General features: G+C 44.8%; 1 protein-coding gene across 1 annotated transcript in view; it reads right to left on the bottom strand.

The window, feature by feature from the left end:
- LTBP2 (latent transforming growth factor beta binding protein 2) overlaps positions 1-27,390 on the bottom strand; it is a 191,518-nt gene that overhangs the window by 25,172 nt on the left and 138,956 nt on the right. The window contains 8 exon segments of the mRNA XM_020986296.2: positions 852-980; positions 1,743-1,871; positions 5,269-5,379; positions 5,576-5,615; positions 8,729-8,748; positions 11,048-11,263; positions 14,226-14,390; positions 15,753-15,875. Coding sequence (XP_020841955.1) covers positions 852-980; positions 1,743-1,871; positions 5,269-5,379; positions 5,576-5,615; positions 8,729-8,748; positions 11,048-11,263; positions 14,226-14,390; positions 15,753-15,875 — 933 coding nt within the window.

The raw sequence follows: 27,390 nt of genomic DNA, 5'->3' as shown, positions 1-27,390 counted from the left end.
AGTAAGAGGACAAGTAAGCTTGTTCTTGTCCTGGAAAAAAGATTAGATCAGATTCTTGTAGCCTGGGATTAAAGCCTGGGGAGACCTTGGCAACTAGAACTGGTGGTAGTGGTTGTTGTTTTAATCTTGGACCTCTGACCTATTGGTGCCTTGAGTTTCTTCTGAGCTGCTAGAGGTACCCCAAAGAGACTTGGTGGCATGCTTTAGCAAGTGAGTTTTTAAATACTTCATTGAGCACTTCAAACTATAGTTATTGGTTACAGGACTCTCATTCATTTGTTCATTCATTCATTCATTCCCTCATTCAGTAATACACTGATTAGAGATGAGGAAACTGAAGCCAAATGACTTGCCCAAGGTCACACATGGAATAAGTAGTCCAGGGGCAGCTAGGTGGCGCAGTGGATGGAACACAGGCCCTGAAGTCAGGAGGAACTGGGTTCAAATCCAACCTCAGACCAAACACATGACACTTATTAGCTGTGTGACTCTGGGCAAGTTACTTAACCCCAATTGCCTAAAACAAAAAAAAAAAGTAGTCCAGATGGGATTTGAATCCAGGTCTTCAGATCAGCTGTGTGACTGTGGAGCAAATCACTTAATGCTGTTTGCCCTAGTTGCTTCATCTGTAAAATGAGCTGGAGAAGGAAACAGCAAACCACTCCAGTATCTTTGCCAAGAAAACCCCGAACAGGGTCACGAAGAGTCGGACACAACTGAAATGACTGGACAGCAGCTTCAGATCCCAACAAAGGACTTATTCTTCTCTCCTCCTACAGAAACCGAGGGCGCTGACCTGGGAGCGACCAGGAGAAGCTGGGACCCGGGAGGAGTGGATGACCTTTCCTTACCTTGGCACTCCTGAGTCACCCCAGCAGTGATCAGCACATAGCCAGGATAACAAAAGCAGGAGTAGGAGCCCACCCTGTTGATGCATCGTCCTTTTCCTTTGCAGGGGTCACTGAGACACTCATTCTCATCTGAGCACAGACAGGAAGGGAAGACAGACACTCATAGTATCTATTCCCAACCTTTATTCTGACCTCCAATCTCCCAATGCTCATTCCTGGCTCCAGGCACTTTCACTGGCTGTTCCCTATCCCTGGAATTCTCCCCCTCCTTATCTCTACTCCTTGGCATCCTTCAAGTACCAGCTAAAATCCCACCTGTTATGGAAAGCCTTTCTCAGTCCCTCTTAATTTCAGTACCTTCTCTTGTGATTGCTTCCAATTTATCCTTCATAAATCTTGTTTACATGTTGTCTCTCCTATTTGAATGTCAGCTCCTAGAGACTAGGGACTGTCTTTTGCCTTTCTTTGAACTCCCAATGCTTACCTAGTTCTGTGCCTGGCACATGGTAAAACCCTTAATAAATGTTTATTGACTGACTGACTATTGGATATCTTGAACTGGACATACCATAGACATCTCAAACTTGACATGTCTGAAACCAAACTTACTATCTTCCTCCCCAAACCCTCTCCTCTTCCTAACTTCCCTATTACTGTTATGAATACCATGGGCTGGCCTGAGAGCCCTCTTATAACCTTAACACTATAGTTAGTCACTATGCAGAGACTAGTTATTCTGGCTAGAAAATGTCCTTTCCCCCTGCCCCTCGAACATCTCATGCCTGCAATATTGCCTCTGGGATGCTGGGGACCACGACACCATGCCCCTCCCTTCTCATTCCCTCTCCCTTCCCAGACTCATCGTCCACTTCTTGGGGACTATTGGAATACCTATACAGTGGGTCTGGCTAGGATGCAGTTGGTAACCAGGGCTGCAGACACAGCTGTATCTTCCTGGAAGGTTCACACAAGTTCCTGGGCCACAGACATCGTCAGGTAGAGCAGCACATCTGTCATGTTCTGTACAAAACCAAAGCAGAATTTACAGAGTGCTTAGGGAAGGAGCCAGGAAAGTAGAGTCGGACCTGTCTCTACACCTGGCTATGACACCTCCATTAGGAAGCCATATCCCAGGAACCCAAGAAGGTGAAACAATGAAATTCCTAGTCCCTGCCCCCCTCCCCATTCCAGTAGCCTTGTCATTCAATCCCTTTGTAGTCATGGCAACCCAGCCTCTTCCCAAGACCACTGTCCAAATCCTACCTCAGGCACTTAGTGGCTTTATGATGCCGGGCAGGCTATTTAACCTCTTTCAACCTGTTTTTCTCATCTGTAAAATGAGACAGTTGGATTCTGATGGCTGCTAATGTCCCTTCCCGCTCTAAATCTATGATTCTGTGACCCTTTCGTCTAAACTCCAGACCTCCGCCATTATGGGTGGCTCTACCATGTCAATTCCCCTTGAACCAGGGTACCAAACATCTTTCCTAATGTTGGCCTACCTAGAAAAGCTTCCTCTATCTGTAGAAACATCTTCATAGGACCCTTGGGTAACCTATATCCTCTTATTACATTTCTTAGCCCCCAAACACCAGTGTTGACTTCTTCCATAATTCTCAGTGCAGTCAGTCCTCAAGTTCCATGTCTCCCTCGCCCCAGAACTAATAATTTATATTTGTTTACATAAATCTTTTTGTTTTTCACAGTACTTTCCTGTGAGATTCTCACAAAAAATCCACTGAGACTAGTAGATTAAAGCATTATTATTTCCATTTTACAGATGAGAACACCTAAGTCTAGTCACACTCTAGTGAGAGTTGTTTAGTCATTTTCAGTGACATCTGACTGTTTGTGACCCCTTTTGAGGTTTTTTTGGCAGAGATACTGGAGTTATTTACCATTTCCTTCTCCAGCTCATTTTACAGATGAGGAAACTGAGGCAAACAGGATTTAAAAGTGATTTGCCCAGGGTCAAAAAGATAGGAAGTTTCTGAGGCTGGATTTGAACTCATGAAGAGGAATATTCCTGACTCCAGGCTCAGCATTCTATTCACTGCAACATCTAACTGCCCTAAAAAAAGCTAGGACTATAGCCTAGATCTCCTGGCAAATAGTCTAGAGTTCATTTTACTATGATCTGCTTCCTACAGGGCCTGTCTTGTAGCAAACACACTCATGGTTTTCCCTAATACTTTCCCCAACCCCCAACCTGACATAAACTCCTTTTGCAGGACTGAAATGGCAGAATACTGAAGTTTTATTTCCAATCTTCTTTTTAGTTCTATTTTTGTATCTGGAAATGCCTATCTTATTTGGTGTTTGCTAAGTCAAAAAAAATTTAAGTCAGCAGAATAGAAACTGGCTTATATACAATGTGATCACGGGCTATTTTGCATGGTGACCCTATCTCCTAAGCTGGCTTCCAGAGGTCAAGGCAGTTTGTCCAATAAAATCTGAGTTGCACCAGCAGCCTAGAAGGTTACTAGGATTCTCCAGGAAAATCCCAACACTCAGAGATGCTTGGGATAGAGTCAGGGGTGGGGAGGTCAGGCAGGATACTCAAAGGAAGTTACCATCAGCTTTATCCAACATGGAAGGGCAGGTTGGCTGCTAAGTATGGTCCAGACCTAAGTCTCATCCCTGCAAGTGTCCCAAGGACCAGACACAATGATCCTTACATATATTGCTTGGCTTCCTACTCTCCATGTTAGCAAAATCAACCAGATTGAGGAGCAGGGAAAAGGGGATAGAGAAGAGATATCTATGGCACTCTAGTGAAGGAGGAATCACCAAGAATAGTGTGAAGTGTTAGAGCTTCAGTGGGGAGCAGACCTCAAAGCATTATCAAGTGGAGGAGGCCCTAGCTAGAGACTTGAAAGCCTGGACTCTTTCAGGGTCCAAGTGAGAGAGGGCAAAAACATTCCGTGCACTCGGACACTTCTTTCGACTGATAGAATCAGCTGGTAATGACATGCTATCCCCCTGTGCATGAAGAAACAACTTCTCCCTCCCACTCTAGTGAGATGCTTTCAAGGGCAGGTAGGTTGAGGTGGGGCTTCCAATCTTAACATGTTATAGTTGATCACTGGACTTGGAAGTTGGGAAGACTTGGGGTCACATCCCACCTTAGACTCTTGCCAGCTGGGTAACTCTGGACAAATCACTTAATTTCTCTGTGCCTTAGTTTCTGTAAAACGAGGGGTTTGTCCCTTCCAGATCTAAATCTATGATGCAGCAAGAGTCCATCTAACTTTCTTTTCAATATACCATGCTGTTTCCCTAAGAGAAGAGAAATAAATCTTCGAAGGAACATAGAATCAGAAACTTGGCCCCCAAGTATGGAGAGAGGAGATAGGGAAAATGGGAAGAGAAGATGTCAGAATGTCAAGGTCTGATCATAGGGGAGGGATCCATGTCAAGGGGGAGAAAGGACTAGTTTCTAGGGGAAGGGGATTAATTCTAAGACAGGGCTAAAGGAAAAGCAAATGTAAAGGAAAGCTAAGGCAGGGACCAGAGAAGGCCAGGTCCATAGAAAGGAGAGGAAATGGGGAGTGGGCAAAGGATGAAAGGGGAGCCTGGGCATGGCGAGAGTGAGACAGTGCAGTATACACACACACATGCCCCGCACTCACTCACACTTGCATGATAACATTAGACATCTCTGTTTGACCTGAGATCCAAACAAAAAGCTATTGAGAAAAGCACATTCCACAGACAGGTAGATTGCCAAGGTTTCTCCCCCTTCCCTTCCTCTCCCTCCCCCAAACCCTCCTCGGGTCATCACAGACCAGACCCTAGAAACCCAGAGGGAGAGAAAAGTACAGACTCTCAGACAGTTAAGCAACCTTGAAACAACAGAACCGCTATTCTCCCCAGTAAACAAGCTCTCTTCAGGGCCACAAAGCTGGAGCAGCTGCCAGTAAGGCCAGATGACTCAATGTTCACTGCTGCAGGAATCTAGCCAGGTTTCCCAAGGGGACTCGCTTATCCCCTTTCTCTGGGAGTCTCTCCTAATATCCCTGGAGAGATCCAGTGATGCCCCTTCCCCACAGGCACCTGAGGGAAGCTGTAATCCCCTTACCTCTGCTCTCCTCCCCCACCAAAAAGATTTCTACTTTTCCCCTCCCTGTCCATCCCCCAATCCCTCACTCAACACCCTGGAGCTGACTTAAGACACCAGATGTGGATGCTGCATCCCTAAGGGAGATCCCATGCTCTTTTCATTACAGAGCCAGGAATCCTGAAGGCCTGAAGAGAGGAAAGGAAAAGACTCTTCTAAACCCTCAGAGAGGTCAGTGAAGCCTGTCAGATTCTTCCATCAGGTTTCAGGACGCAGGTGCTTTCCTTTTGCTTCTAGAAAAGACCTCTGAGTCAGACAGTCCCACTTGCTGTTTTCACAGAGGGCCCACATATATACCTTTGCTGGGTGTTGAGGCCACAGCAAAGAGGGATGTGTCTTCCTCCTCTTCCTGAGGCTCTGGGGTCACCTGCCCAAGAAGTGGTGGAGATGGCGTTGCTCTGGAGGGTGCTGTGGAGGAAAGAGGGCACCTTGGGATGAGGCTAGGTCTCTAGCCCTCTCAGGTTCCAGAGGGTGCTCACCACACAGTTGTTGAGAATGACCTGTTCCCTATCCCTCACTGTTCTCGAGCCCCCCAAAGGTTCATGTTTCAGGCTAACTTGGTTTTATTCCTTCCCTCCACTTCCCTAGGAGACACTTAACTTACCTGGGGACCCGGCTGGCACAGAGTCAGCAGTTGTAGTGATCTGTGGAGTTCAAGTTTAAAGATAAGATCAATCCTGGCATTTCCATGATGGGGGTTGGGCACAGAGGAGAGCAGGTTTCAGAAGGGCCTTCCTGACACCATTAAGAAACTTTCTTCCTTCTACTGTCCCACTCACCTCCATCCTTCCCAATCCTTCCCTGGCTAACTCAAAAGAAAATCTACCTGGACAATTCTCACTGAGGCTCCTCTTCAAAACAGCCCAGGCACAACCTTATTTATTCCTTCAACCCTTCCCTTCTGCTCTTCCAGAATACCACTGCATCCATTGTACAGATAAGGAAACAGAGACACAATGAAGCAAATTAACTTTTTCTAAATGCCAGAGAAAGTCAGTGTGCAAACAGGAGCACAAGCCAATCTGACCTTTCTGTCTGGACCATACACACCTTAGTCTCCCTGTGAACAATGACCTCATTAGCCCAACAGTAATGTGAGTAATATTTCTACTGAAGAAAATGAAGCTCTCACTTCTTAAGGACTTTAACCCTACCTACCCTGGCCCAAGAAAATTCAGGAGAGAAGAGATATCAGTCCAGGGTACCTCACACTCTCTGGAAAGACTGTCATAAATGCAAGATCATCATAAATCATAAATGTATAACTAGGGGGGACCTTGGAAGTCATCTAATCAAATTCCCTAATTTTGCATGCCCACAGGTTAAGTGACCTACTCAAGGTAACAGATATTAAGTGGCAGAGGTGGGATTCAAACCCAAGTCCTCTGGCTGCAAATCCACTACTCTTTCCATTATACCAAGAAGCACTCCTAGGAAAAGAGAAACAAGTCTCAGCAAGGAACACTGAATTTGAAGCTAGGCCTACCATATGGAGAAAGAAGATAGTGAAGGATATCTGTAATAAACTGAATAATGTGGGAGGAGGAGGGTCAATGGTGGGGGTCCAGGGAGATTGGGAAAAATGGGAAGAGACAGTGCTGGTATCCAGGGTAAAAGCAACAATTCAAAAAACAAGGCATCACCATCAGATGGTGAAGAAAAGCAAGGGGGGAGGCAGAAAAAGCCACAACCACAGCAAAGAGAGGAAATAGTCTTGTGGGAGTGGGCAGAGGATGAAAGGAGGATCTAGGCATAGCAGGGCTGAGAATGTTAAGTCCTGTTTCTGGGAGGACGTGGAAGGACAAATATGGGGGAGGGTGCCAGGGTAAGGGTGTGGATGAGGAGGAAAGTATTCAGGGGTCATTAAGGAGAGACCATAAGAACATTAAAGGAACAGCATTGTAGCCAGACTGAAGGTCAGGAAGAAGCAAAGAAGCCACTTCAGACATAATAATACAGCTTCATGTTTCAGGGATGTCGTCCCAAAGCCTTACAAGTAAATTCCTGATGGGAGGGGTCTCCCTCCACAGTGACAGGAAGCTGAAACCTTTTTTTTTTTTTTGAGGCAATCAGGGTTAAGTAACTTGCCCAGGGTCACATACCTAGTCTGAGGCTGGATTTGAACTCAGGTCCTTCTGACTCCAGGACCTGTGCTCTATCCACTGCACCACTTAGCTGTCCTCTGAAACTGAAGCTCTTAAACAAATCAGAGGCAGGGCTGAGGCATCCCTACTCCACGTTTCTGCTTTCAGTAACAAAAAGAGACAGGAATACTAAGTCAGCAGTGAGGATGAAGGAGTTGTAGGAAGGATATCTACAGAATAAATCAATATTGCGTTGTCTAAGGAGCAGCTAGGTAGCTCAGCAGATAAAGCATCAGCCCTGGAATGTGGGGGACCTGAGTTCAAAGCTGGCCTCAGACACTTATCAGGTGTGTGATCCTGGGCAAGTCACTTAACCCCACTTGCTTCTCAAAAAAAAAAAAAAGGAATGAGTTCCCTAGACGTGTTCCTCCCATACCAAGATCGAGGAAAGCTCTAGACCTTCAGGTTCAAGGCTTGACATCTAGGGTGGGAACATAAATGGGTGTGATGCTAGTTCTTTTCAGGACAGCAACCCTCCCCATCCCCTTTCTTTTTAGGGCTAAGTCTGTCCTCAAGAATCAACTCCATAGGGGCAGCTAGGTGGCGCAGTGGATAGAGCACCAGCCCTGGATTCAGGAGGACCTGAGTTCAAATCCGACCTCAGACACATAACACTTACTAGCTGTGTGACCCTGGGCAAGTCACTTAACCCCATTGCCCAGCCAAAAAAAAAATCAACTCCGTCCTATTTCTTAATTTATCCAAATAAGGATAGGGAGTAGAGCTTGGATTCCATTGGCATAGGGAATGCCCAGATGAAGAAAATCCCTTTACTGATGAAGGCCAGCACTTTCTCTGTAATTTATAGTCTTAGAGTTGCCTAGAGGTTAAGTGACTTGTCCTGGGTCCTTCAGCCAGTAGGAAGCAAGAGACAGGACTTGAACCCAGGTCTTTAACTTCAAGGTTAGTTCTCCATTGATCATGCCACTAAGGTGACATGCAAATGCCACCTAGAAACATGTAGACGAACTTAGAAAGCACAGATCCAACCATGTCATCCTTGATAAACTCCAATGGCTTCCTATTGCCTCCAGGAACAGATACAAAATCCTTTCTGGCATTCAGTGCCCTTTAGAACCTAGCCCCCTCCTCCCTTTTCAGTCTTCCTGCCCTTAACTCCCCATACCATGTATTCTTTAATGCAGCGACACTGGCTTCCTGGCTACTTCATAAACCAGATATCCCATCTCTCAGCTCCAGGCATTTTCTCTGGCTCTCCCTTATCCCTAGAAGGCTCTGCCTCCTCATCTCTGTCTACCTTTCATTGAAGCCCCTCCTAAAATCCCATCTACAGGAAGTCCTTCCTAACTCTCTATTCTAGTGCTCTGTCTCTTAATTATTTCCCATTTATCATGTGTATATATATTTTTTGTATGTCATCTCCCCCAACAGACTGTGAGTTCCTTGAGGGCAAGGACTGTCTTTTGCTCCTTTTTGTGTCTCCAGAGCTTGGCACAGTGCTTGGCTGTAGGCACTTAATAAAATGTGTGTTGACTGACAGGTCTAGCTGTTCTGGGGCTACATAGCCCTAGAAGTCACTGCCTGCTCCACTCCCCTTTTCAGGCTCCCCAACTCCATACAGCCCAAACGTCCCAGCTGGGAGAATTACTTACCTGGCCACCCTCTGAGTCACCTGTAAAGGGAAAGGTGAGTGTCAGTGCAGGGACAAGCGATCTGGGCTCCTACCTCACTTCCTGAGCTGTTCCCTCTAACCCTTTCCTTCTACCCCATTTCTCTATCATTTCATCTCTCTGCAACTCTTCGCTGCTAAACTTCTTTTAAAAACTGTCTGTTAACTCTGATGGATGTAATGACCATCAGTGATTTTAGAGGACTGAGGAGGAAGCATGCTACCTACCTCCTGACAGAGAAGTGATAAACTTACAACGCAGAATGAGGTATACATTTTTTGGACATGGCCAGTTCAAGAATTTGTTTTGCTTGACCATGTATATTTGCTACAAGGGTTTTTCTTTTCTCTTCAGTTGAGGAGAGAAAGGGGAGTTAGGAATAGGGTTCCCACTTCCATCTCCAAAATGAGAAGAGAACAGTCCAGAAGAGTCACAGATGAGCAGGTCAGTTTTGAGAGTTACATGATGAATTTATGATATATTTTAAAAAGAAAAACAAGTCCAACATAGTAGAGATTCAGAGTTTCTTATGCAATCCCTCCCTTCCCCACTCCTAGTGTCTATGGAAGTGCTCATTTTATTTGGTATTTGCTTTTTTTAATTTTTAAATTAAATTAAATTAAATTATTTTTTTAAGTTTTTAATTATTTGCTTAATTATTTATTTAATTAAAAGGTTTTAAGTTGAAAGATGTCTATTTCCAATGCTTCCATTTTCTCTCCTCAACCTTTTGCAAGTTTACTCCAGTCTCAACTTCAGCAGTCAATTGAAAGTGCTGTAATGCCACTCACTAATAGCCTAATTCCTAAAGCCAAAGACATTTTTGTCTTTGTTTTTGTTTTGTCAAGGACTGTTCTGTCCTTGACTTCCTGGCAGCTTTTGACCCTGTTGACCACTCCCTACTACCATTAGATAGCCTGTCTTCCCTTGACTTCAGAGCTACCTTATTCCCTGGGCTTCTTCACTGCCTTTAACCTTTGCTTTTGTCCCCTTCTCTGGCTCCTTAGCCTTTCCCCAACCTCCAAATGTGCAAAAGATACTGGGAAGTTATGTTGACTCAGTGAACCATGGTTCCCAGCCCTGCTTGTCAATCAGTGTTGAGGGAGGCTGGGCTGGGGAAGGTGGAGCCCAGTCTACAGCTTTTGCAGTGCCTGCTCTTCAGCACGTCCCCCTCCCTACCCATGAAGTTGATACCCCTACTTGTCAAACAGCAAGAACCTGCAACCTTGGAGAGGAGTTGAGATGTAATGGCCCCATCCCCTTTTGCTGATGTGGACCTATTCAAATTGTCTTTACCTTATTTCAATAAAAGTTGGCTCCATTTTGAATTCCTTGCTGATCTCCAGGGATCAGCCCTTCAACCAGTTGCTACCTTGAACTCTTTTTAACTGTCTTTCCCTGAATTTTGCCTCATTAAGCAGGGAGAAAGGCCAAAGGATGAATTTTCCTTTTAACAAAGACACATTGATTCTCCAATCTACAACCTGCCCACCCTGACTTCCCTTAACTTCCAAAGGTTATTAACTCAGGTCTTGTCTATCTGGATTCTAAAGAATTGCCTTCTCTCTGACCTCTGGCTCCCTAGCTCCCAGTCCAGACATCTGTCTGGTCATTCCAGATCAGTTGCTTTCCTGCATATGTGGCATGACTAGGCCTTTCCCAGTGGCACTAGTTTCAGGAACAACATGTCGGGCCATCTCCCAGACCCACCAGACCAAACCTCCCTAGTGTCAGAAGTAAACTTCCATCAGAAACTCTAGGACCCTAGGTACAGAGTCCTAGCACTCAGATTTATGTTTTTAGGGCAATCAATACTAGGCTCTGGCTCCATGTCCAAGGAAAAGAACAGAAGCATCATTTAGACTCCCAAGGGCTAGAGACCTGATTCAGCTGTTCAGCAAATGTAGCAGCAGCCAGCTCTGTGAAATTCACTACCTGGCATGCTTTGTAGGACTGGCAAGACTTGGGGGCACGGCAACAGAGAAAGTACTCTTCTTGGTGGGGCTGGCATGAGAAAGAAAAGAGTGAGGGGGCCACTGGAGATATTTCCGATCTTCCCTAGGACTCGGCCAGATCCAGGCTAAAGGTGGGAAAGAAGAAAGCTGAACAACCTCTTCAAGGAGGCTGGGTGAATTCCCATGAGGACAAGCTAGGAAGGTTTCCTAGAGAGGACACACTGATCTTCCCATCTTATTCTATAGAGTCAGAATTTGGACCTGAGGAAGTGCCCTGATGCCTGTGAGGACCAAGTGATCCAGGAGATCCTGCCTCCAGACCCCAAGGCATCTGGCCCCACTGTACCTTTGGCAGACGTGGCCACAGCTTCCGACTGGCTGGCTGTCACTTCCCGAAGGGGTTGCCTCCCAGCTGGCCAGGCTACAGTCCCATTGTTCGTCTCCCCATGCTTTTCCAACCTTCTGGCCAGCTCTTCCTCCTCTGCTTTCCTCATGGACAGGCGGATATCTGAGCTGGAGTAAGTGTAACCGTGGCCAGCAGGACAGATCTCTCGGAAGCTCTCTGTAAGATAAGAGGTCGGTGACTGGCTTGAGAGGGGCCACACCCTCAATTTCCATATCATCGACAGTCAAGAAGCGCCTATCACATGCAAAGCGTTGTGGAATAAAAGCCCACCTGTTCACCTCAGCTGCTAAGACTGGCCCACGTTTTTATTAAGCTGTTGGCCAAAGGGGGAAACCACTTTCTAAAGTGGTTTCTATGTGCTCAGTGAAAAAAAGCCTCTTATTTGCAACTGTGGACTGGAAGATAAAATATTACATATGAGGAGGCTCAGGACATCTGCTAGGTCTTGTCATCTGGTTTTAAAACACTGGCAGTTGCTGGGATGTGGGCATGAACTGACAGATCGTCTAAGGGTCACTGAGATTGGACTGTCCTTAACAGCTGGACAACAACTTCTTGGGAATAGAAGTATATATGACTTGTGGAAAGGGGGAGAAGGCAAGGATGCAGAGATGGGTACTTGCTTCAAACTACAGGAAAAGGACAATTTTAAGTAGGTTGTAGCTAAACTTTTATGAAGGGAAGGGGGAAGGAAGTGGAAAGACAAGAAGGAACTAAGGAAGGAAAAGAAGGGAGGGATGGAGGAAAGAAGAAAAGAAAGAAGAAAGAAAGGAAGGGAGGAAGAGAGGGAGGGAGGGAAGAAGCGGAAGGAAAGGCACTGTGCTAATCACTTTACAAATGTTTTCTCATTTGATCCTCACAATAAAAATGTTAATAATGATAACAATAGCCAACATTCACATATGACTTATTATGAGTCAGGCACGGTGCTGAGCACTTTTATCATAATTATCTCATTTGCCCCTCACCACCATCCCACTATGTAGGTGCCCCAATTATCTCCACTTTACAGTCAAGGAAACTGTGTCAAAGAGAGGTTAAGTATTTGTCCAGGGTCACTCAGCTAGTAAGTGCTTGGCACTGGATTTGAACTCAAGTCTTCTTGACTTCAAGCCCAGTACTCTATCCACTGCACTGCCTGAGCTATAGATACAGAGGTAAAAATAGCAGACAGATTCGTGAAACTGAAAATGGATTTTAATTTTATTTTTAAGACTTAAACTGGCAGGGACAAACTCCTTACCTTTGTAACTCCACCCTTCACCTGCATTCTGGAGACACTTGCCTAAAGGCCAATCTTTTGCTTGTAATTACCTCCACTCATGACTCAATTCTAATGTGAATTGAATCTTCCCTCTACTGTGGTGTACCTTTGAAAGCTCACCCCTTACTCACTTAACTCAAATTCTGGTAGACTCATGCAAAGCCATTGGACTACACCTGGACTAGATCTTCGACTAAGCCATCACTTGAGGATTACTCCATCTCCTGATTTCTAGGAGTTCATTCCATCTCCTCCCTCCCACCCAGGGAGAAAACTAGAAGCAAAGGAGAAAGCATGGCACAGTGCAAAGACTACCGAACTCTGCCATTGAAATTGGAGTCATGGGACCCTAGCTGGAATCTCAGCTCTGACAGTTACTACCTGTGTGATTGGGCCAGTCTCAAGGACTTAAGGGTGGGGAGCCTGCCTTCTAAGTCCTTCAGTGCAGCCTTTTGACTGAATCCAGGTTTTACAGAATAAAATTTGGATTCAGTCAAAAGGCCGCACTGAAGGACATAGAAGGCCACATGTGGCCTCAAGGCTGCAGGTTCCCCACCCCTGGGCTAGGTAGTCCAGTGGATCCAGTGTTGGGCCTAGGTCCAGTCTGAAACATTTGTGTTCAGGTCCAGCCTCAGACACTAGCTGTGTGGTAGCCCTGAGAACGTCACTTAAATTCTGTCTGCCTCAGTTTCCTCAACTGATAATAATAGCACCTTATCTTCCAGGGCTGTTGTGAAGATCAAATGAGATAATGTCTGTAAAGTGATTAGCATAGTGCCTGGTAGGCACTAAATAAGTCTATCTTTCCTTCCTTCCTTCCTTCTTTTCTTCCTTTCTCTCTTCCCCTCCCTTCCTTCCATCTTTCTTTTCCTTTTTCTCCCTTTCTTTCCTTCCTCCCTTCCCTCTTTCCTTTCCTTCCCCTTTCATCCCTCTCTCCTTCCTTTCCTTCCTTCCTTCTTTCCTTTCTTTTCTTTCCTTCCCTCTCTCCTTCCTTCCTCCCTCCCTTCCTCCTTTCCTCTCCTCTTCTTTCCCCTCCCCTCTCCTCTCCTCTTCTGTCTTCTCCTTTCCCCTCCCTCCCTCCTTCCTTCCTCCCTCCCTCCCTCCTTCCTTCCTCCCTCCCTCCTTCCTTCCTCCCTCCTCCTCCTTCCTTCCTCCTCCTCCCTCCTTCCTTCTTCCTTCCTTCCTTCCTTCTTTCCTTCCTTCCTCCCTCCCTCCCCTCTCCTCTCCTCTCTCCTTTCCCTTCCTTCTTTCCTCTCCTTCCCCTTTCATCCTTCTCTCCTTCATTCCTCCCTCCCTTCCTCCTTTCCTCTCCTTTTCTTTCCCATCTCCTCCCCTCTCCTCTTCTCTCCTCTCCTTTCCCCTCCTTCCTTCTTTCCTTCCTTCTTCCCTCCCCTCCCCTCTTCTCTCTCCTTTCCCTTCTTTCTTTCCTTCCTCCTTTCCTTCTTTCCTTTCTTTCCCCTTTCATCCCTCTCTCCTTCTTTTCCTTCCTTTCTTCCTTCCTTTCTTTCCTTTCCTTCCCTCTCTCCTTCCTTCCTTCCTTCCTTCCTTCCTTCCTTCTCTCCTTCTTCCTTCCTTCCTTCCTTCCTTCCTTCCTTCCTTCCTTCCTTCCTTCCTTCCTTCCTTCTTTCCTTCCAGCCCTAGATCATTGATCCCATGGTGTTAAGGAAGGAGCTGGAAGCCTCTTGCAGACCATCCAGGAGGAAAGGGGTGGGATAAACAGCACGCATCTCTTCCTGGGCAGCTGGTCACCTTTTCATGAAGTGGCCTCCTACTTTGAGGCCGAAGCTGGTCCATGTCCAGGGTGGAGGGGGATGGGGCTCAGGGAGTATAGAGAAGGCACAGGAAGATAATTACCTGAGCCAGGCAAGGGGCACTTCTCACACTTCTTCCCCCATCCTTTGCCAACCCGGCTGCAGCAGCAAATCTGTTTGGTGATCCGCTGGGCCAGGGGCAGTGTGCACGTGCCAGCCCCAGCTGATCGGAAGCACAACCCCTGCTCCATGGACACGGCCTTATCAGCTGCAACAGAGAGTGAGTTCATTTGTCTCAAACTACCACAATGGGGAAAGGAAGATAGTGCTTCCCCTTCCTCTTTTTGTAAGACAGCACGTTTCAATAAGAATTTTCTGAGCATCTGCTCTGCTCCCAGTACTGCACAAAGTAGGTAAACAATACAGAAGTGAAATATGCAAACCCTGCCCTCAAAAAGCTTACATTTATGTTGACTGGGGAGATAACAGATAGATGAAACAATTCGAGAAGGCTGTGCCTAGGAATTGGTGAAGGGATGGTGGGTGCTGTTGTTCAGTTGTGTCCAACTCTCTGTGACGCCACGTGGAGCTTTCATGGCAGAGATACTGGAGGGTTTGCCGTTTCCTTCTCTGGTTCATTTTACAGATGAGGAAACTGAGGCACACAGGATGAAGTGACTTGCCCAGGGTCACACAGCCAGTAAGTATCTGAGGCCTGATTTGAACTCAGGACGATGAGTCTTCCTGCCTTCAGGTCCAGTGCTCTATCCACTTCGACACATAGCTGCCCTCTATCTTTTACAGCCCAACTCAAATGCCACTTCTTCCTTGGTGCCCCCATTGCCCCCATTAGGGATCACTCCTAAGTCCTTATTTCATGCATTTGCAATATACCACATACTGCATTCTCTTACTGTGGTTGTGCTGTGCCTTATCTTTCCCCCAGCCCCCACCCCTCCACCAGATGATAAAAGGCCAAAGGAATTCTTATTTCTCTCTCTGTCTCAGGCCCAGTTATTGGCAAACCATAGGCTGAATCAATTAATTAATTAATTAATTGTTTGATGAGGGAAGGTATTTATAGGGAGCAGAAGGAAGAAAGCTTTTGAGTAATTTTGCATTTACTCAGTTGGATCTTGGCTGGTTTTCAGGGGAAAAACCCAGGCCAGGCTTATGTAACTGTCAACTGTCTTTGACAACACCAAAAGAGGGCAACGTTATCCTGTTTTATTTGGCTGCTGTCTGCTTATGAAAAAGAAGTCACATCCAGGCCAGTTGACACTGCTCTTCTGGCTGGTTGATACCTTGAACATAGTGTGATCCCAGCTGGCAATTCCACTCCACCCCAAGTCACTGCAAACAGCCTCAAGAGTGGATGTAAATATGTGCATGTGCATACCCACACATATGAGGTTCAGGAAGACCCATTGTGCATGTAGATTCACACAGTGAAACATAAGTAGGCCGGAGAATGCAATTACAAGAGGCACACAAAACCACAAGTTAATATGCGCTGTGGAAAGGATAAAGTTAAACGGGCTGGAAATCACAGCATTCAGGCAAGGGATCCTGAAGGTCCCTGGGCTCTCTGAGAGCACCTCCCCCACCTCCTCCAGCTGAGGGCACTTACACACACAGTGGCTTCGGGATGGGTCCAACATGTTGCCTGGCTTGCAGGTGCAGAGGTAGCTGCCTCGGGTGTTCACACACTCAGCATCTTTGCACAATCCCAGCAGAAGACATTCATTGATATCTGCAAGATCAGAGGAGAAAAAAGTGGTAACAAGCAACCCACGGACCTCAGCTGACCGATAGGAGAGACTGGACTGGAGGGTCACAGCCAAGGTGTTAAAGCTAAGCGCAGGAGGAGGGGACAAGATCAGAGCCAGGGAATGGGTGGCATGCTGCCCTTCGCTATAGTCCTTCCCTTAGCCTACCCCTGGCACTCTCCACGAAGATGAAGAAAACGTCAGCCTCAGCTGTGTTCCTATTTCAGGTAAGCTGGATTAGACAGAACATGAATTTATATTGTCTACTCCACGCTGGATTATATTAGGAAGGATAGTGCTGGCAACCACTGCAACCTTTGACTTAGACAAACACCTGTAACTGCCAACTCCCCACAATGAAACATGCACACGAGAGCGCACACATACACACACATATACACAGCAAACACACTTTGATTGGCATATGGGGAAAGGTGCCGCAAGGCAAATGCTGGTCAAAATAAAAATAATAATAGCCAACATTTATATAGTACTTATTATGCATCAGGCCCAGTGCTAAGCACTTTACAATTATTATCTCCTTTGATCCTCACAACAACCCCAGAATGTAGGTGCTATTATTATCCCTATTTTACAGATGAGGAAACTGAGGCAGAGGCTAAGTGATTTGAACACGGTCACATAACTAGTAAGTGTCTAAGGCTAGATTTGAACTCAGGTCTTCCTGAGGCCTAGTGCTATAACCATTTTGCCACCTAGCTGTCTCTATACCTTTCAACCTTTTCCTGTTTCTCCATACTGACAGTCAAAATGTATAGTTCAGTCATGGACTCTTCTACCAAGTGCTAGCTCTGGTACTCTGCATGCCCATTTTGGCATCATACCCACCACTTTTGGCACAAACACCAACAGTAAATATGCCAACTTCCTGAGCCTCTAAAACACTCCCTGTGGGACTGAGGTCAATTGTTCTTCAGAGACACTCCTACGGCAGCAAAAGCTCCCCAACTTTGTTTCCCCCCCCTTTCCTCTTGACAGTAGGAGATAGGCATAGGAAGCTAAGTCAGAAGGTCTTCTAGTTTCTCCTTCTGTTTTCATCTAGGATGTGCTTAAAATATCCCTGAACAATGGGTATGCTCTAGTGGTGTGCTGATAAAATATTTAACAACCAGCTGGGGGTGGAGAGAAGGGTACCCTGGACACACTTTTAAGTTTAATCTGCATTAGTAATTGCTTTCTTAGCTCTGGCCAATCAACAAAACAATGGATCAAGCTCTGGTTTGTAACTTACTAGTTTATAATTAAACGGTTTGAGTTGGCTCTAAAGCACCCCTGGTATGTTCCCTATTGTTAAAATGTCTCTAGGGAATCAACTTTCTTTAATCTTTCTGAGTAATCCTTTTCATTGTCTCGACCTTGACCTTGTATCAGAAGCGCGCGCGCACGCGCTCTCTCTCTCTCTCTCTCTCTCTCTCTCTCTCTCTCTCTCTCTCTCTCTCTCTCTCTGTCTTTTGGCTAGGCAATGGGGTGAAGAGTCACACAGCCAGCAAGTGTCAAGTGTCTGAGTTCAGATTTGAACTCAGGTCCTCCTGACTCCAGGGCTGGTGCTCTATCCACCGCGCCACCTAGCTGCCCCAGAGGCTCTCTCTTGACACAAAGAGTCTAGGGACATTTAAGCAATGGCTTGTTATTTCTGCCCAGGGAGAAGCTGAGAACTTCAATGTCTTTCAGTCCCCCCGAGGGTGGTCACTAGGTCCTCTTACAAGTATTCAATTCACACGGCTCAAAACATTTGTTGTTGTTTAGTTATTTTTAGTCACGTCCAACTCTTTGCGACTCCTTTTGGGGAGTTTTTGTTTGTTTGTTTGTTTTTGGCAAAGATGCTGGAGTGGTTTCTCATTTATTTCTTCCTCTAGCTCATTTTACAGATGAGTAGCTGAGGCTTAACAGGGTTAAGTGACTTGCTCAGGGTCGCACAGTTAGTACATGTCTGGGGTCGAATCTGACCTCAGGAAGACGGGTCTTCCTGACTCAAGGCCCAGTACTCTATCCATTGCACCATCTAGCTGCCCTGGCTCAAAACACCCTACAGTTTTATTTCAGCATTAAAGGACACAGAAAAGACTTGCATCTGAGTTAATGAAGAGACCTTTGTAACACAGCCTTTGTAACTTATGGTACTGGTGCTACTCCAGCAAGGGGAGAAGGCCAGAGTTTGCTCTTCCATGGCTGGTATTGCTCTTTGAGGCCCCTGAAACCCTTTTCCATGTACCATGTTATCTTTAATGGACATCTCTCTGGCCATTGCTACTGCACCTTATACCCTCCCCTGTCCCATATTTCCCCTCTCCAGCCCAGTTTTTCTGAGGCATTATGGCCTTTCCACTGCCATTGCCATCCAGAGCCTTCCCCAGGGACTTTGTCACTCTTCAGAAGATGCCAGAGCTAATCTCTTCCTCATTGCTCTATGAAGTTCATCTGTCTTCCAATAGATGGTGCTCATTATCTTCCCTCCAGGGGACCAACTCTCAAGCCATGATCAGGAGAGTTGCAGACGGTTCCTACAGATTTTTTATGCACCTCCAACTTTTTGAAAACGTGCGTGTATGCGCATGTGTGTGTGCGTGTGCATGTGCGAGAGTGTAAGTGTGTGTTTTACAATTTGAATTCATGAACCTACCTTCCAATCAAAGTCTCTGCAGTTGGCTATGGGCATGCCTCCGTCCTGGACTTGACCTTCTGTTTTCTACTCTAGGTCACTTTTTGCTGAGTCATTCCTATTGCCTTCTCCCTCTCCCAGCAACATGGTAGTATGCCTTCTGTTCATATCAGCATGTCCCACACAGTCTAGAAGTTCTGAAGGACACTCCCACTCTCTCTCAATTTTTCTTTCCCTTTCCTATCTTGCTCTGGGGTAGATGGGCTGAGTTATGCAAATTATCTCCCGCTCATCCCCAAAGAGCTTCAAAAAAAGGGAGGGTGGAGGAGCAGAACAAGCTGACTCAGAATGTGAGGGGCAACCCTATCTTGATGTAAAGGACTTGAGTTCTTATGTACATATATACAAATACAGCTGGTATGCTTGGAAAATTCTTATAACGATAATTAACTAATTAATAATTATATAATTATTAGCTAACATTTATATTAATAGCTAACATTCATAAAAAGTTACAAAATGTTAAAAATGTTATAAAAAGCTTCCAAAATGTTTAACCTATGTCACTGGGTCCTCACAACATGCTTATGAAGTAGGTACCAGTTTCCCCATTTTAAGACAGTTAACACTGAAGCACAGAAATGTAAGTGGAATGACCCAGGGTCACATAGCAGAATTTGAAGCTTCCTGACTCCAAGTGCAGATGCCTTTAATGGGCATCTTTCTGGTCACTGCTACTATCCAAAATCCTTCCTGTTGCAATGTGACACTATTCCTTCTTGTATACTTATCTATGAAGAAGAAAATTAGCTCGCCACCACATTCCCATGCACCCTCCTCTTCAAATTCTTCATGGCTTATGGGGACCGGAGCTCACAGGTGGCATGGGCCTAGCTATAAAGTCTCCATAACTTTTTACAGGTTCTTCCAAAGCAGGGTCTTAGACTGTAAACTCCAGGAGGACAGGGAGGCCTCTTGGTAAGTAGCTAGCACATCTCCCACAGAGAGGGGTCCTAACACATGCTTTGGGTTGACGGTGATTATGATGGCAAAGGTTTTTCAGGAGGTCCTTGCTGTAGAGAGCTGGGAGCCGAGGGGAATGTAAAGAGGACGGAGCTGTCCTCTACGGTCCCAGAGAGACCTTATTAATGTTTTAAGCAGATAAGCTGTTAATAGGAGCCAGCCAGACTTAATCAGAGCCACCTGCTCAGGTCCTGCCCACAGACTCCTTGCCAAATATGTGCTTTAGAACATTTGGCATCAACCACAAGGACGAGGGTTGAAAGATGACCTGGCTAGGGCACTAAGGAAAACCAGCTGCTTGGCTGGATCCACTGAAGGGAGGTGGAGGCCCTCGGGAGGTGCTTGTCAGAGACAAGTCCTGATGGGGATGTAGCTGGACCCGGCGTGCAGAGGTGAAGGGAGCCCCTTCCTCCTGCCCAGATTGATAGCGGTCTCTTAGAGCCTATCCCATGTGGGAAGGGCAGTTACCCTCGAGAGAGAGAGTTACCTAGTAGCCTGAATTATCCGGGGAAGTTGAACAAAACCAAAGACATCTCTGCCCCTTTCCCTTCCTCCTCAAGCCCATTCTTTTATCTTTTGAAATCCTACCCATCCTTCAGTACCCATAGCAACTGCCACCTCCTACAGAAGGCTCTTCCACTTCCCCGTGGCTGAAAATGAGCTACCCTCCCTTCAACCTCACATGACACTTTGTGGATGTCTTATGATGTTCTGTTTTTAATTTTACTTATTACAATTATTGCATATCTATTCTTTGCATGTGTTGTGCTCTATCTCTTCTACTAGATTGTAAGCTCCACGAAGGCAGGCATCATGTTTCATTACTTGTATCTCAATTAGTATCTGCATAGAAGAAAAGAGAAAGGAAGGAAGGAAGGGAAGAAGAGGCATATGGACGCCCAGGCTCGGCATCCAAGGTGTCTTTGGAAGGACTATCATTTATCAAGCTGGACAAGTTTCCAGGAAGTTGGGCTTCTGAGGCTCCTGCTCCTCTCCTTCCTCCCCAAATGTAAAAATGCTGGGCACTATCCACATGGCTATTCGCTAATTGAATTGGGGATTTGTTTTGGTACTTAGCCATTTCAGTTGTGTCCAACTCTTCATGACCCCTTCTGGGGTTTTCTTGGCAAACATCCTTGGAGTGGTTTGCCATTTTCTTCTCCAGCTCATTTTACAGAGTAGGAAACTGAGGCAAACAGGGTTAAGTGACTTGCCCAGAGTCACACAGCTAGTAAGTATCTAAGGCCAGATTTGAACTCATGAAGATGAGTCTTCCTGAATCTAGGCCCTATACTCTATCCACTGTGCCACTCAGCTGCCCTGACTTTGGGACAGGGAAGGAGGAATAGGTTCTTCAGTACTTAACTTCTTTCAAGAGCAAAACTCCCAAACCGTATCTTTTGGTGGATCCAGAATTTTGTGTCTGAGAGCCAGTCTCAGCTGACATCCAGAGAGGGTTGCAGGCCTCTTGGATCACTTCCTGCCAGGGCTCAGAATTTACAGTGATTAGCTCCCATTTTCCTCTCTCTCTCTCTCTCTCTCTCTCTCTCTCTCTGACCGGGATTCCTTCTTAGAAATGACCAGTTCCACTGTTCTCTTATGTCAAAAAAGAACTGCCTCCACCAGCTATAGCCACTAAGCTTACTCTTCTCCCTGACTTCCAAATTTTCCAGATTTAGCATAGTGCCTGGCACAGAGTAGATGCTTAATAAATGTTTAGTCACTGACTTCCTCCTTTCTGAGTTTCCCTCCTCATCTTCTACTGTACTCTATGTCCTTCCCTTTTCTCCCACTACCTACCCACAATCCAAAACATCTTTGTGGCTTGAAAATCCCAAAGACAGAATAGGTTAGTTACCGAGAGGCCTCTCTACCAGACCTCCAACCTGCTCTCGAGACCCATACAAATGAAAAATCCTAAACCTAGAATACTCCTGAGGTTATCTAGATGAGAGCTTACCAACCTAAGGACTGGTCCGGCAGAGAGTTATTGTAAGAGGTCTACCTTGTTTAATGACTTGGCAAAGTAAACAAGTGAACAAGGGCAGAAGCAGAGCCAGTGGATAGAAATTACGGGGAGGTCAGATTTTGGCTTAACATAAAGAACATTCTAATAATTGGAGCTGTCTGACAATGGAAGGCTACCGAATGAAGTAGTGAGTTCTCTGTTACTAGACTTGCCCAGGGTCACATAGCTAGTAAGTGCCTGAGACTAGATTTGAACTCAGGTCTTCCTGTCCTTCATTTTTTTTTTTTTTGCTTTTTGCTAGGCAGTTGGGGTTAAGTGACTTGCCCAGGGTCACACAGGTAGTACATGTTGTGTATTGTGTGCCAGAGGCCGGATTTGAACTCAGGTCCTCCTGACTTCAAGGCCGGAGTTCTATCCACTGTGCCACCTATCTGCCCTTTGTCCTTCATTTTCAAAGAAGATCGGCGACATCATGGGCTGATGTCTTGACTCATGCGTGAATTGGATTTAAGTGAGGCAGAGCTGTACAAAGTTGTCAGCCTCACTCTCTCTCCCAGGTCACTGAAGTCCAGTGGCAAGGTAAAAGACAAGAAAACCGGTGATGGCCTAGGATGCAGTGGATGACCTTGGCATCTTAAAGGTCCGACCAAGCTCTTAGCTCCCTATAGCACCCATTTCAGCCATCTTCATGGCTGTTGGAACAAACTGTTCTCATCTGCCCATTTTGCCTTGGAGGAAGTCTTCACATGCTTGGAGTAGACATCCCCCTAACTCCCCAGTGGGTCTGAGGCCCATTGGTTACCCTCAACCTGGTTTAGGCCATCTGCTCAAATGATTTGCTGGGCATGTTACAGTTTCTTGGAGCCACAGGCGAGATCTGAGTGTCAGGTGGATACCAAAGGTGGATGAGCAGCCCTGAAAAGGGCTCAGCAAGCCCTCACACCAGAGGAGCTAGTCCTCCCTGAACATTCAGTAAGCATTTCTTAAGCACCTACTGTGTGCCAGGCACTGGGCTAAGCCTTGAGGATGCAAAGGTAAAAACAGGCCCTGTCCTCAAGAAGATTATAGGGAATATAAGCTATAAGGAAGGAGACAATATGCAAACAATCATGTGCATAAGAGATATGCAGGCTGAACTGGAGACATTCTCAGAGGCACGGCATTAGCAGGGTTGGAGAAGCTGGGAAAGATCTCCAGCAGAAGTTGGGGTGCCCTTGCCAAGTGATAAGTCCAGGTGTTTCTAGGGTTTTGAAGGATTAACAGTGCCCTCTGAATTTTGACACCCTGGGATAAAGCTCCACTTTCCCCTCCCCCTCATTGGTTATGGCTTTGGTGCTTAATAAATGCTTATTGAATAGAAATGAATGTTGTAAGCGGTATGTGCCTAATACTAGAAGTATTGTCTATATCAGCAGTTAGCAACCTTGATTTGTGGTCTCCCTTTTAATGTAAAAAAATGCCATGGAATTAATCAATAACTCTAAATCCAGGCACACGTCACCCACAACGTTCATTTTCATTCAATAAACATTTATTAAGCACAATAACTATTAGAGGTGGGGGCAAAATGGCATTTTATCCCAGGTTTACCAAAATTTAGAAGGGACACTGTTAGGATTTAGGATACTTCAGCAGCCTAGAAACAACTGAGCTGAGCAAGGATGATGTGTCAAAATAGGAAGCTAACAGATAGGGGCAGCTAGCTGGTACAGCGGATAGAGTGCAGGGCCTGGAATCAGGAAGATCTGGTCTCAGACACTTACTAGCTGAGTGATCCTGGGCAAGTCACTTCACCCTATTTGCCTTGGTTTACTCATCTGTAAAACGAGCTGGAGAAAGAAATGGCAAACCACTCCAGTATCTTTGCCAAGAAAAGCCCAGATGGGTCATGAAGAGTCAGATACACTGAACAACAGATAGTGTCCCCTCCAACACACACACACACACACACACACACACACACACACACACACACACACACCACACATCCTGGCAATATTTCAGGTCACCTTTTCCCTGATTCGACCTTCCCACTTCTTTGTTTGTTTGTTTGTTTTTTGGTTAGTAATATTGGTTAGACTTGCCCAGGGTCACGCAGCTAGTAAGTGTTATGTGTCTGAGGCCGGATTTGAACTCAGGTCCTCCTGAATCCAGGGCCAGTGCTCTATCTACTACCCCACCTAGCTGCCCCCAGACCTTCCCATTTCTTCCCACCATGGCAGACTCAGTGTATCCCAAAATCTCTGCTTCTGTCCTCTCCCCATCAACTTGTACTTCACCTTTTACCTACGGCATAAAATTGAAGCAGCTACGTGGCACCATTGTGGACAAAGCACTAGTTCTGGACTCAGGCTGCTGACCCGAGTTCAAATCTGTCCCCAGACACTAGCTGTGCCACCCTGGGAAAGTCATTTAATTTTTGTCTGCCTCAGTTTCCATCTATAAAATGTAATACTAATACTCTAAAATGGGAATACTAATAGCATCAAGATCAATGTAGGATTGTTGTGAGGATCAAATGAGATAATGTTTATAAAGTACTTAGCATGTGCCTGGCACATAGTAAGTATTTAATAACGCTTATTTCCTTCTTTTCTTTCTTCGTTATGACTACTGTATGCAAGACAACCAGTCCCAAATGTTCCATACTTGAAACTCTCTAAAGAATATTCTAAAAAAAAAAAGAATATTCTCCATCTTCCTCCGCCAAACCCACTTTAATACTTGTCTGATCCTCCCTGTTAGGACATTCTTGTTTGTACCTTACCTAAATCCTTTCTGCCGTGTTTTGTTGTTGTTGTTATTCCATCATTTCCGTCATGTCTGACTCTCTGTGACCCCATTTGGAGTTTTCTTCACAAAGTTACTGGAATGGTTTGACATTTCCTTCTCCAGCCCATTTTACAAATGAGGAAACTGAGGCAAATAGGATTAAGTGACTTGCCCAGGGTCACACATCTAGAAAGCATCTGAGGCCAGATTTGAACTCAGGAAGATGAGTCTTCCTGACTCTTGCCCTCTTTCTGCTACAGTCTTGATCTCCTTCCTTCTAACTGACCTTGAGGGCTTCACTTTCTTAGTCTATAAATTTGTAATAACTTACACATTCAACTGAGTTCTTTCCTTCAATGTATTCACCTTGGGAAACTATACAATTATTCCAATATTTACTGTTGCTCAAAGAATTTTTCCAGTTCCCCTGTTTGTCTTAGAAGTATAGAATTAGAGAGCACTTTGGAGGTCAATCCCCCACCCATACAATAATCCCCTGTCAACATCCTTAGCACTCGGCCTGGTAGAGGGCAGGAGCTTAATCGGTGTTTACTGACTGACTGATCGTGACAGGGGGGTTAAAATAACAATAATAGCTAGCATTTGTATAGTGCTTGAGGATTTGCCAGATGTTTTACGTTATTCCATTTGATCCTCATGACAACTCTTTGAGGTAGGTGATATTATCCCCATTTTACAGATGAGGAAACAGAGAAGTTAAGTCACTTGTCAAGGGTCACATAACTAGTAAGAGATTTAAGGTAAGATTTGAATTTAGGTCCTCCTTGACTTCAGGTCAAGCACTCTATCCATTAGGCCAGCATTTAATCTCTTTTTGATTACTTCTAGTAACAGGGAACTCACTACTCCAGTAGCTTTTCATTGTCAGTTCTAATTGTTAGATTGTTCTTTATGTTGAGCCAAAATCTGACTTTCCATAATTTCTATCTACTGGTTCTAGTTCTACCCTGGGGGGCAATACAGAACAAGCCCACTCTGTTTTCTTTCATGATAGATCTTCAAATATTTGAAAACAATTATCACATCTCCCTGTAGTTTTTTCTTCCCTAGACTAAACATTCCTAGTTCTGAAGGCTGATATGAAGTGATACAGAGTGAAGAAAGGAGAATTAAAACAACAATATACATACTGACTACAACTATGTAAGAAAAATTAATAAAAGCAACAAAATCTGGAAAAATATGTAGAAGAAAATGAGTTCAGAAGGGGACACCAAAGCAAACAGTACATTTTTGTCAATGTCGTACTAACATTGATATACACATTTAAAAATAAATGATAAATAGTAATGTTTATTGTTTCATCTTTTGTTCCTGTTTGTTTCTGTTAGTGATTATTAAGTTTGGAATACTAAGAAAGAAAAGAAAACAAACATGACCAATTCGTTGCACTGTTCCTCATATGGCATAGTTTTAAGACCCCCTCACTCTCCCAGTTGTCCTACCCACCTTGGATGTGCTCCAGTTTTCCAATAATCTTTTCAAAACACAAACAATTTAAATGATGACCATAGTAATGTGGGGGGGGGGAGGTTAAGAGCCTTAAGCATTCTGATCAATGCAATGAGCAGTCTTGACTCCAAAAAACCAGTGGTGAAACATATTGTTCTCATCCCTCAAAGAGATGGTGGCCTACAGGTGGAGAATGAAGATATGTTAACTTGACATAGACAATGTGTTGGTTTGTTTTACTTAACCATTTTTTGTTATTATGGGGGTGGATCTTTTTTGGGGGAAGTGGGTCGATGGGAAGTGATATTGATAAAAAAGGAATCAATAATACTTAAGGAAGGAAGGAAAGAAAGAAAGGAAGGAAGGAAGGAAGAAAGAAAGGAAGGAAGGAAGGAAGGAAGGAAGGAAGGAAGGAAGGAAGGAAGGAAGGAAGGAAGGAAGGAAGGAAGGAAGGAAGGAAGGAAGGAAGGAAGGAAGGAAAGAAGGAAAAGATGTAATAAAAAAGAACAGTAGACCTGGATCATAGATCAAGAGCTATAAGGGACTTCAGAGGCTATCCAATACCTTCATTTTACAGATAAAGAAACTGAGGCTCAGTGATATTAAGTGACTTAGCCAAGGTTATACAGGCAATAAGTATAAGTATCTGCTCTGGAAAATAACAGAGTAAGATGTTTGAAGCAAGGCCAGCTCCTTACATACATCTTAAAAAACAATCAACAGAAATGTCAAGTTGTTGGTCAGGTGTAAAGGAATGGATCTGAAGAATCTGAAAGTAAAAATCAACCAAAATAGAAAATGAACAAAATGAAGAGTGAGAGCCAAATTTTAAAAAGATACTATGGAGCAACTGAATTATCTAATAGACTAGGAGCAACACATGTGGAAGAAAAAACAAGGGATGACATTTCAAAGAAGCATCCTCAAATGGCCAAATGAAACATTCAAAGAAAACGAGCAAGATAAACGCCAGTAAGGAAATCAGAAGTCCCTCTGAAATCAGGCTTTCTCCAAAGTCACCAGTGATCTCTTTGTGGCCAAATCTAATAATGGCTTGTTCTTGGTCTTCATCCTCTTTGACTTTTCTTCAGTATTTGATACTGTTGACCACCTTCTCCTCCAAGACACTCTCTCCTCTCTCCAGGTTTTCCTGGTCTTGCTCTCTCTTGGTTCTCCTTCCTGTTTGACCATTCCTTTTTAGTCTCATTTGCTGAATCATTATCCACTTTGCACCCATTAACTATGGGTGTACTCCAAGGCTCTATCCTCAGTCCTTTTCTTTTTTTTTTCTATATTCTATCATTTGGCAGATCCATCTTATCATCTCTATGTAATTGACTCACAAATCTATTTATCCAAACCTTGTCTGTCTCTGGAATTCCACATCACAAACAATTAGATGTCCCATTGCCATAGTGAATAAAAACCATTAAAAATTGAACTTGTCTTTCCCCCAAAATTACTTTTTGTTGATTAATTGAAGTAAAAGAAGAGGTTGAAGTAAAAAAAAAAACTATGAGAGGAACTGAGATTATGATTAAAAGGTAGTAAAAATATGGCCTCAGACATTTACTAGTTGTGTGACCCTGGGCAAGTCATTTAACCCTAATTCCTTACTTTCCTCATCTGTAAAAATGAGCTG

The sequence above is a fragment of the Phascolarctos cinereus genome, unplaced genomic scaffold, assembly GCF_003287225.1.
Source record: "Phascolarctos cinereus isolate Bilbo 61053 unplaced genomic scaffold, phaCin_HiC Scaffold_3;HRSCAF=262, whole genome shotgun sequence".
In the NCBI taxonomy this organism is placed as follows: Eukaryota; Metazoa; Chordata; class Mammalia; order Diprotodontia; family Phascolarctidae; genus Phascolarctos; species Phascolarctos cinereus.
Note: the sequence above shows the minus strand (reverse complement) of the source record. Positions and strands in the feature narration are given on the sequence as shown.